General features: G+C 37.8%; 1 protein-coding gene across 1 annotated transcript in view; it reads right to left on the bottom strand.

The window, feature by feature from the left end:
• Positions 1-229: 229 nt before the first annotated feature.
• Positions 230-12,356, bottom strand: part of snx7 (sorting nexin 7) — a 55,142-nt gene continuing 43,015 nt past the window's right edge. The window contains exon 9 of the mRNA XM_030123291.1: positions 230-1,119. Within this exon, the coding sequence (XP_029979151.1) occupies positions 1,039-1,119 (81 nt within the window). The 3' untranslated portion in view covers positions 230-1,038. The remainder of the gene's footprint in view (positions 1,120-12,356) is intronic.

A 12,356-nucleotide genomic window follows, 5' to 3' on the forward strand; every position in this document is an offset into this window, starting at 1 on the left:
CTGTAATCCAGTAATATCTTAGTGTAGTATTTATACAGGGTGTCCCATAAGTCTCCATACATAGGAAAAATAAACATTTCTTGACATAAACCATTTTTATTTCTATAATATGCTCTATATGACTGCCATTTTGTCAGGAACACATTTCAATGCGTGTCCTCCACTGCTGAAGAACTATAAAGAAGAAATATAAAGAAATACATGTTAGAACCACATGTATTATGTCTCCTATGTATGAAGACTCATGGGACACCCTGTATTTCACAAATTCATCCCAGGGGTCGGACTGGATCCTTTGGTGGGCTGGATTTGGCCCCTGGGCCGCATGTTTGACACCTGTGACTTATGTGGTAATAAACATACAAAGAAGTGCAGATATTCGACTCAGATGACTGACAGTGGATGTAGTGCAGCGTGGAGTAAAACGGGTGAAGCGGCTGGCGTTAGCGTCACATTTACCGCACAGGCTCCAGCACACGTGCGTCTCAACAAAACTGAACTTTAATGTGGATAAAATTATGAAGGAGCAAATCAGGGCCTTAAAAATGTGGCCTCAAAGTCGTCTTAAAGCTGCAGAGCACGCTGTGGCTTTTACAGGTGAAATTATCCAACGACTGACGGACGTGTATTCACTGGACCACGAGGCACGGCAGGAGGTTTTGGCAGGTTTTGGTTCGTTTCTACTCTAACGTGGTCCAGTTCTGGAGGCGGTAAAAGGATGACACGTGCAGTAGTTTGGGTTCTGCTTTGGTCTGGTGCGTACGCTGGGACACAGATATTCTGCACTGAAATGTTTGAGAAGTAACTGCGTCTGATTACAAAAGGAACAGCGTTTCATTTGGCCACGATGGTGTAAACACGAACGTACGGTATTTGGATCACAGTGTGTGTGTTTGAATGACCTACAGTCATCACTGGAATGCAGAGAATGGGAGGACAGAAGGGGGGGTGGGGTGGGGTGGACACACATCAGGTTTGGACTTCTGCTGGGGGAGGAGGAGGAGGAGGAGGTGGAGGAGGAGGTGATGGACAGCTCCTCTATGAAGCTCCGTCTCCATTCTCCTGTCCACTGGGTTCCACTCGTAGAGACAACAGGAAGGACTCCCACACAGCCAGGCACTGCAGGACAGCCACGGGTTAGCGCCGTTAGCATGGGTAGCATTAGCATCATCATCAATATCAACAACAATATCATCAACATCATCATCAATATCAGCATCAAAATCATCATCATCAATATCAATATTATCATCATTGGGAGAAAGCAGCAGAGTCCTGTCTGGGATTTATTTGAATACGACGACAGAGAAGAAGAGAAAAGAGACGACTAAACTAAAACTAAACTAAAACTAAGCATTTAAAAAAAATGAAAACTAATAAAAACTATCAAACCTGCTCTAAAAACGAATTAAAACTAACTGAATTAGAGAAAAAAAAAGTCAAAACTAAATAAAACTTAACTAGAATGAAAAATCCAAAACTATTAGAACCTTGGTGTGGATGTAAACAGGCTCAGTGGACACCCATCTCTGTTTCCACAGCCCCGCCCACAGCCCCGCCCACTGCCACTGTGTCTGTTTGCATGTGTTGCACAGAACTGGACAAAGTAAATCCCACTTTTATACCAGAAAAGCACTTCTTCAGATGGAGAGCAGAGGCAGGAAGCACCACAGTGGAAACAAGTGTTTAGAGAACGCAAACCTCCGCCAAGCACCCCGAACGCTGTGCATGTGTGGATCGAATATTTCTGTTTAAACTATGGATGTGCAAAACAAACTTCATAATGATATTTCACGAATTGCATTTTTTACGATTTCTTGAAAATGGTGCATAAAAAAATAAAAGTCAACAGAGCGTAATGGAAGAGAAATGGAGCAGAATGATATTTGGTACAAAGTTGCAGCTTGGTACCAGTCATGTGTCTGTCAAATTATATAAAATTCCAATCAATATTTGTTGAGTTCTAATTTTAAATGTGTGGTAAATGGGATTTTCAATATTAAATGTAAATGTCCACAGAGTCCACATTCCACAGTGGATGTGGACAATTTAGTTCCAGATACAAGAGATTGTTCTAAGCTACAGGTGGATCAAATTGGAGGCTAATCAGAGTTGGTTTGAATTTTTTTGATGAATTTTGGAAAATTACTCAATGATGAGAGATAGGAAAATTGTAGATGTTGTGACCTTGCTGTGACCTTGAACTTTGGCCCAAAATGTACTGGGTTGGTCCCAGGGCCTAGGCCTATAGGTGGGGAAGATTTGGGAAAGATGGGTGGAAGAGTTTCCCCTAAAGTTGAACAAACAAACAAACAAACAAACAAACAAAGCAAAGTGATCACAATACCTCCTGGAGGAGGTAACGAAAATTAAGCATTTAGAAAAAAAAAAGAAAACTAATAAAAACTATCAAACCTGCTCTAAAAATAATTAAAACAAACTGAATTAGAGAAAAAAAAGTCAAAACTAAATAAAACTCAACTAGAATGAAAAATCCAAAACTATTAGAACCTTGGTGTGGATGTAAAACAGGCTCAGTGGACGTCCATCACTGCTCCCACAGCCCCGCCCACAGCCCCGCCCACAGCCCCGCCCACTGCCACTGTGTCTGTTTGCATGTGTTGCACCGATCTGGACAAAGTAAATCCCACTTTTATACCAGAAAAGCACTTCTTCAGATGGAGAGCAGAGGCAGGAAGCACCACAGTGGAAATGACACACGCTCAGTGACAGCGCCGACGCTCAGAAGCCGACGGCCGAACCGCTCTGAACCGCTCACATCCATAAAGTGCAGTGGGTTTGTCCAAGGTAATATCAGTTTGTTTGGAGGCCATCAGTCAGAGGAGCGGACCGTCACCTCAACATTTTACAGCCAATATTTCTGAGCAGCACAGACGGAGCCACAGCGCTCCAGTGAGCCAGGGAAGGAATCTGATTGGTTAAGAACATTTAATAGTAGAAGCCAAATAAACAGGCAACAGTACCCCCACCCCCCCACCCCCACACACCACACACACACCACACACACACACACACACACACACACACACACACACACACACACACACACACACCATACATCCAGTCCTACACCAGTAATGTCAAATACTTCAAGGAAACTCGGCTAACTCTGGTTTTAGTCATTATCAATGATAGGATTTGATTTGATTTTTTTTTTTATTAAGTACATCATTATCCTCAGATCATAATTAAAGTCAGACACAAATGGACCCCAGTCTGTGGACCCGTTGAATCCAGGGGTTTGTGTTCTAAAAGGGCTCTGGGATCCAAAACAATAAGGACTAATGTCAGAATACAGTTTGATATTATGGGATAGATTTCAGTGCATTGGTTCGTTTGGTTTTGGTTTACCCAAAAAAAAAAAAAAAAGTTAAAAAGACCTAAGAGTAAAAAAGACCAAAATAATCTACAAAATGAACAAAATAATAATAAAAAAAAAAGAGTTTAAAAACCCCAAAACAATCAACAAAATGAACAAAATAATCAAAAAAACTTGAAAAATAATTATCAAAATGAAGAAAATAATCCAAAAAATAAGTAAGAAAGACCAATATAATCAAGAACATAATCAAAAAATTAGTTAAAAAAAACCCCAAAAGATAAAAAAAATGAACAAAATAATCCAAAAAATAACTAAAGACCAAAATAATGAACAAAATGAACAAAATAATCAAAAAATTTGTTAAAAAAAAAACAAATAATCAACAAAATGAGCAAAATAATCAAAAAAAATAACTAAGACCGAAATAATCAACAAAATGGAGAAAATAATCAAAAAATGAGTTTAAAAAAAACAAACAAATAATCAACAAAACAAAGAAAATAACCCAAAATGAGTTTAAAAAACCCCAAAACAATCAACAAAATGAACAAAATATTCAAATAAACTTGGAAAATAATTATCAAAATGAAGACAATAATCCAAAAAATAAGAAAGACCAATATAATCAAGAAAATAACCAAAAAATTAGTTTAAAAAAAACCCCAAAAGATCAACAAAATGAAAAAAATAATCCAAAAAACAACTAAGACCAAAATAATCAACAAAATGAAGAAAATAATCAAAAAATGAGTTAAAAAAAACCCCAAATAATCAACAAAATGAACAAAATAATCCAAAAAAATAACTAAGAAAGACCCTACCCCTAAAATAATAACCGGTAATACTAACCGTTGGGAATTTTACCGCGGTTTATCGTTACACCGGTAATTGCTACATCCCTTGATTCCACATACAGAACAATTCAGTCTAAAGTGGGTCAGAACAGTAAAATACTGTCATATCAACCTAGAAATAATGAAAACTGCCAATACTGTCTTTGTTTTAGTGTAAAAAAAAAAAGGTAAAATTACATGAAAATGTTTGTTTACAGACTATCCTTCTACAAAAATGTGAACAACCTGAAATGTTTAAGAGAGGTCAGTGTCATTTTAACAACATTCTGTCTGTTATTAAATGTTTAGTTTAGTGTAGCTGTAATGTCAGTTTAATGTACATGTGTAGATGATAAACGAAGGTATAATATGGTTAAAATCGCACTTATTGTTCTTAAGACATTTCAGATTATTCATGTTATTCAGATTTTTAAGGAACTGTTGTAGACGTAAACACTTTAATAATGTAACGGGACTTCCTCCTCTGTTCTCATCGTCCTGGTTCTGATCCACTTCAGATCATTCTGGGCTGAATGTGGAAGCTGAACTAACAGGACTTTGACAGAACTGGACTAAAGTATGAGCTGATGTCGGGGACATTTCTGTTCTCCAGCTCAGTTAACGAGTCCAGATAATTGGTGGAAACAGACGAACTTCAGAACCAGAAGTCTTTATCGGCCTGTGAAGAGCCTCCACCGTCTGCACATCCGTGTGTTTGTGCTGCTTCAGCTGACTGGACTGAAGCACAAGAGGAGTTTCAGGGGTTTGTCACATCAAACATGCATTTCAGAATAAACTGAAAATATGCTTTAAAACAGTGAGGACGTTACACACACACACACACACACACACACACACACACACACACACACACACACAGGAGTTCCAGCTGCATTCATATTTATGATGTGGCTTCAGTTTGATTAGATTGTGTCAAACTGAACAGAGGATGAATACATGGACGTAGACTGAATGGGAACACACTGAGGTTATTATTTTTAACGAAAACTAAGGAAATGACGAAAACTAGAATCATAAAAACATTTTCGTTAACTGAAATAAATAAAAAATATAATTAAAAAAAACCCATAATTAACCGAAACTGTATTGTGTGTTTACAAAACTAACTAAAATGGATAAAAATTATGGATAAAATTCCCTTCGTTTTCGTCTTTGTCAATGTCGGATTGATACGAAATCGATTTATTTCGCTGTATCAGTTTTCTGTGCTGTCACCATACGACACTTTTTGCTCCGTCACTTGTGTTCACTTGTGGTTTCCAGTCGTCTTCTGGTCCCCACTCTACCTGGAAACATGGAGACTAAAGCAGCAGAGTCCTGTCTGGGATTGATTTGAATAGGAGCACAGAGAAGAAGAGAAAAGAGACCACAAAACTAAATCTAAACTAAAACTAAGCATTTCGAAAAAAAAAAAAAAAAGAAAACTAATAAAAACTAGAAAAACCTGCTCTAAAAACAAATTAAAACGAACTGAATTAGAGAAAAAAAAGTCAAAACTAGGGATGTAACAATATGAAAATTTCATATCACGGTTATTGTGACCAAAATTATCAAGGTTATCATTATTATCGCAGTATTATTGAAATTGTGCTCAAAATGTTCAAAAAGTACTAATACACACACTGAAATAATTTAACCAAGTTGTATTGTGAAAAACAAACAAACAAAAAAACCAAATAAAATAGTAGTCCCAGTGTCCCTTCTGTGTCAGAAACATTCCAATATTAACCCTTAGTGGTCTGAGCCTATTTTGTCTGTTTTTCAGTCCTTTTGAGTTTGCCTTTATATACTATATAAACAAATGTTTACTATACCCATGTTTGGATCTGTTTTTTCAGCACAACTTCATCTGTATCATCTGTCTATTATTTTTTCCCTTTAACCTACTATAAAAACACAAAAGGACAAAAAACACAAAAAAATATAAAATCCAATTTGAAAAATGTATATAATTTATTGCATAAATAACACACAGATGCTTAACGAACCTTTTCACAGACTTTAAAAGTGAATATTGGTTCCAAATATTAGGTATAGAAAATTAAAATTGTAATAAATTAAAACTATACTTGAATATTTGACATAAAAGCAGATCTTTACATAGGGGTTTTTCCCCTAAAGTGCGGTAATCAAACACGGTTATCATGAGAATTAGAATTTAAATGGTAATACTAACTGTACGTGATTTTACCGCAGTTTAACATTATACCGGTAATTGTTACATCCCTAGTCAAAGCTAAATAAAACTAAACTATACTGAAAAATCCAAAACTTTTAGAACCTTGAAACACACAGTGAACACAATTAAATAATTAGTCATGTTGAAATCGCCATGTTTGACAAACAGGGCTGAACACAAACTGTTTATTGTATAATTTTTTTTTGTTTTTACTTTTTATTTTAGCTTTTTTAAAACACTTTCACAGTACCATAACAACAATAACAGAGCACAAAACACTGGGGGGTGGTGCTGTTCCATATGCACACGTCTGCTTTTCTGCATCAAATCTGGTAATAATAAATAATAATAAACTGCATTTATAAAGCACTTTTCATTCAGCAGAATCTCAAAGTGCTACAGAGAGAAGACAGTCCAGTCCAGTCCAGTCCAGTCCAGTCTAGTCTAGTCTAGTCTAGTCTAGTCTAGTCTAGTCCAGTCTAGTCCAGTCCAGTCCAGTCTAGTCTAGTCTAGTCCAGTCTAGTCCAGTCTAGTCCAGTCTAGTCCAGTCTAGTCCAGTCCAGTCTAGTCTAGTCTAGTCTAGTGTAGTCCAGTCCAGTCCAGTCCAGTCCAGTCCAGTCCATGGACACATTTCACAGACAGTAAAATTCCAGGTTGTTCACAGTTTCCTAGTCCTAAAAAAAATAAGCATCAACCTTGCATATTTTTTTTTTGTTATCTGCCTCATCCTCCATCAGACTCAGTTGCTATGTGGTAACCATGGCAACGGTGACAAAGCTCCGCATTTACTATCTGTGGCGAAGCACAACACTTTATCAGGAAGCCACATCTGAACGGAGCATGGGTGCATCTGAACCTGCTGCATCCACAGCTGGTACTGAACAGGCGGGAACAGAGTCCTGGAGCATGAGGACGGATTCAAGCACAAACCAATGATCCACAAACGTCTGACTAGGAAGGCCGGGTATCAGGGCCAGTTTCCTTAACTGATTTGATTTTGATTCATAAGGTTCTGAATCGATTAACTGAGATTCGATTCAGTGTTAAATGATTGATTCAGATTCATTTAGTGATACCAAAGAACAATTTTGAGTTGTCACTTGATTATTTGACTGCTGCAGCCATGCAACACAGAATCAATACTGACATTAACGTCTATGTAAACATCTGCTTATATATATATATATATATATATATATATATATATATATATATATATATATATCATGATACTGTTAAAAAGGCAATTTTTTGTTAGTTTTTTTTTAAAATGATTATTTCCTGGAAGAATTGAATTACACCATAAATCTGCACAAATACTAACCACATTTTTATTTGATCCCAACAGGATCTAATGTTCTGTCACCAAATGTTCAAACTGTGTTCAGACTGAAATTCTGTTTTACAGACATTCCAGTTTCAGATCCTGTTCAAATGTTCAGATTCTATTAGTTCACAACTAACATCAGAACAGTATCTGAGTTCAATCCCAACAAAGGAACGAACATTATTGAATAAGAATAAAGAAAATATAAAGAAAAAAGAAAAAAAAGAACCTCTACAATATCTACATTTGAGTAAATACCTAAAAATACTGACACAGTACTTTTTAATATCGATACAGTATTGTGAAATGAAATATCACGATATACTGCAGAACCGATATTTTCTACCAGCCCTATCTGACACTGCACCGGCTCTCTTCCTCCTGGTTAATTTTAGTTGTTTTATGACTAAGACGCTCAGTGCAGTGCAGATGCAGATGAATGAAAGCTCTGCTGTGCAGGATTTAGGAGGCTCTGAGCACAAGTGGAATAGAACAGTCAGAATTATGGTTTTGTTCCTATTTAATCACATGGACAGAAGAGCTGCTGAGCGGTCCACACCTCTGAATGGGTTATTTATATCTGCAGAACATGTTTCTACGCTTACATTAAACAGATCTCCACGTCTTCCATTATTTTTGTTTTTTTATTGGGTTGCATCCAACCGGTAAGGTGCGTTACTGCCACCTACTGGGAATGTGCAACACAGTAAATATCACTTGTGTTCACTTGTGGTTTCCAGTCGTCGTCTGGTCCCCACTCTACCTGGAAACTTGGAGACTAAAGCAGCAGAGTCCTGTCTAGGATTGATTTGAATACGACGACAGAGAAGAAGAGAAAAGAGACCACTGAACTAAAATTAATACTAAAACTAAACTAAAACTAAGCATTTAGGAAAAAATGAAAACTAATAAAAACTAGAAAAACACTTGGAGAGCGCAGACCTCCACCAAGGCAGATCAGCCCCCCCCCCATCACCACCAAAATTAAATCATTTGTTCCTTGTGTCAGTATCAATATTTACTGACATTTTCATCCAAATCCGTCCTTAACTTTTTGAGTTATCTTGCACACAGACAGACAGACCAATGCCGGCTAAAACATAACTTCCTTGGCGGAGGTAAAAATCCAAAACTATTAGAACCTTGCTGCAGACTGTGCAGGAGGAACAACTGCCATAGAAAAACGTATGTAAATGTGCTAATAGAATTGCAAATATCGGTGCATCCTCATTCTGCTACGCCCACGTACAGCAATCTGATCCCAGCACATCTGAAACCTGATCCAGCTCATGTACTTCTAAACAGCCAATGCACTAATCTGATCCATTAGAGCACAGGAGAAGTATGAGGACACATGCATTTACAGAGATAAGAGCGAACCACTGAGGTCTGTCACCTCCACAGCAGTGTCGGCTGCTCGTCTTTCAGACAGGGGAAGCTCATTGTCGGATTAAATTAAAAAAAACTGTCAAGTTATTTAAACATAAATTTGTCCCTCCGTTCCTTTTTACGAAAATGCTCAATGACCTTATCGTACCAAGCAGGCGTCTTTTCCAGGGAATTGAGAACTAGTTCACTCTGACCTAGCCGACAGTATGACTGATTTAACGATCTACAAAACCATATTAAATTCAAACAAGAAATGATTAAATTATGGAACTGAAAGAAGAAACTGTTGAAATTATGTTAAATTGAAACAAGGAAGTCCAATGAGTGTGTTTTATTTACAGAGCAAGAAATGAACAGTTCATCTGGTTTCTGTGATTTCACAGCAGAATGTGTGACGGTATTAAACTGAACTGTGTCAGTGAAGGAGCAGATCTGAAAACAGCTGTCAATCAAACAGGATTCAGCCTTTGGACCCATCCTCCAATCAGCACGTGGAAGCTCAGCGTCCAGCCCGGCCGAGCTCCGCCCACAGCTCCATTCACCCCCAGAGACGCCGAGTGTCTGGGGGCGGGACAACATGGTGTCATTTATCCAATTACCGTCCAGTTTAGAGTCAGTTTCCAGCAGTTCCACTCAGTCCCATTGAAGTGCATGGACGCTGAGCGTCTACGACAAATGCACTGAGCAGAGATGGAGGAGAAAACACAGACACGGGAATGGAGGAGAAGTGAACAACATCCAGTCCACTGATCTGGGATCAAACTGATTCTGAACCAACCGGTCTGAGAGATGAACGTGTTCCAACACATTTGGAGTCAATGAAATGAAAACAACTGAACAGATTTGAGCATTTAATGGGAGTCATTTTAGGGGCAGATGAGCTTCACCTGCAGTCTGACAGAAAACACCTGTGGTCCACACATGGAATGACTCCTCACCACATGATGGACTGTTCCACTGAATTAGTCTGGAACCGTCACCATGGCCTCCACCATGGAGCCAATTTAGGACCATGAGTTTTGTATATGAAAAAATAAAATTTGAAAGTGAAAATTTAAGTTTTGATCTTGAATTTTTGAAAAATACAACAATGTATTCAAATTAAAAATAAGTGTATGAGAAGTTTTTTCAGGTTGAATATAATTTGGATTCACTTTGGTAATTCTTCTGAATAAATGATCTGTTTTCATTGTTCACTTTCATGTCCTGTATGTTCTGTCTCTGTTCAGATCGTCCTGTATCTCCTCTCTCCTACATTTCTTTGTGTTCTGGGCTCTTTGGTTCCTCATCTCAAAGCCCATGTGGACCTTGTTCCCCACAGCTCCTTAACTCTGGTCATTTATTCTCCTTATCTCCCCCCTCCCTTTCCATTTGCCACTCCTCCTCTGCAGTCGTTTCCTATAAAAGCCTCCCAGGTGCAGATGTCTTATTAGATCCTTATAGGCCGTCTCTATTCGCTCCACTCCAATAAATCTTTCACAGGCCCCTTGGCTGGTCCACACCTGCACCTGAATACCAATATCAGAGCAGACCGAAGGGGACGAAGACTCATGGCATCCTTTGGATTTCTACGTATCTAAGCACGTGTATGTATGTTCTATGAGGAGTCGGCAGAACCACATGTCGGATGCACTTAGAGTCCACTGCCTTTGATTTGTACTGATGAGTTCCACTAAAGGAGCCACCGGGGTTAAATTAATTTGACGTTGCACCTAATCACTGTAATAAACTTCAGGCCAAAGCTTATGGACAGTGAATTCCTCCATCCATTTCTGTTCAGTCGGTTACTGAAGCACACACATGTGAAAGAGAATGCCTACACGGATCAGACTGTGGGTTCGTCTTACATACGTTTACCAGCACTGGTCCATAGGGCTGTGAATCTGTGAATCTGGCGATACGACACAAATCACAATACTAAGATCACAATACGATATATCACGATATATCACAATACTGTTAACAAGGTGATATTTTTTGTTTTGTTTCTTTTTTTAAAAGATTATATCCTGGAAAAACTTATAGTGCAGCATTTGGAATAATAAAGTTTTGACATGTGGCTTCATCAGTACAAAAAAACCACACAAACAAACAAATAAATAAATAAATAAAGTTTTACAGACATTACAGTTTAAGATCCTGCTAAAATGTTCGTATTCTATTGTGAAAAGAATCCATAGTGTTCAGTCCCTGAATCATCCAACATCAGAAAATTATTTTTGTACATTTCTAATAAAAAAACCCTAAACATTTGCCTCTTTCAGACAGTAAAAAGTGCTTTTAAGATGCTTGAATTATCCATTATTTAACAAAACAGTGTTATCAATAAAAAAAAACATGTCTGACCTGCAGTATCACAATAGTACTTTTGTAGTAAACAAACAACACAACAAAATACCCATGTGAATATAAAAATAAAGGAGTTTGAAAAACAAAAAAACAAAAATGAACCTTCACAATATCTGCATTTCAATAAATACCTAAAAATATCGATACAGTACTTTTTAATATCGATACATTATCGTCGAGTGAAATATCGCGATATACTGTGATACCGATATTTTCTTACACCCCTGGTGGTCCAACACTGCAACAATACTATCAATGTTGTTTTATAATTGTATTAAATACTGTCATCAAAGGATGCGTCTGCAGAGGGTTTTCATTTGGCACAGAAGTGGACACCTGTGGGTCCGGCAGATTGAACCAATCACATTTGATCCAGTGGTTTCCTTTGTCCTGTCACATGAAATGTGTTGGATTTTTTGGCTTGTTTCTAAGTCGACCAAGCAGTTCTACAAAAAATAAGGGCACATGCTCTAAAAACTAGCGTTTGGACTGGAAAAGCGTGTTCATTTCCCTATAACTGGTTCTTCTGTCTATGGTTAAATTATTTTCATTGACTTCTTCAATGATGGTGAACTCAGTTTAGCAAAGAGAGAGAGAGTGAGAGGAGTGCAAGGAGCAAACAACTGGAAAATAACTTTAAAACTGAAAAATGCTGTTGTTTCTGTGCTAAGTATGTAGCTAAAAGGCAGCCTCATCTATATAGTTCAAACATTGCTCAAACATAACTGTGTCTGTAAAGCTTTCCTTTCTTCCTGTCCTCTGTCCAGAGCAGACATGGTTCTCAGCTGTCCTTGCCTTCCTCTTTTTTCTTCTGCTTTTGCCTCTGCGTCTCGTCTGTTTTTGTCTTTGGATCCCCTGCTTGCTGTACTCCCGAACAACTAAATTATGGAACTGATCAACTGGACACTCAGCGCA

Source organism: Sphaeramia orbicularis, chromosome 20 (genome assembly GCF_902148855.1).
Source record: "Sphaeramia orbicularis chromosome 20, fSphaOr1.1, whole genome shotgun sequence".
Classification (NCBI taxonomy): Eukaryota; Metazoa; Chordata; class Actinopteri; order Kurtiformes; family Apogonidae; genus Sphaeramia; species Sphaeramia orbicularis.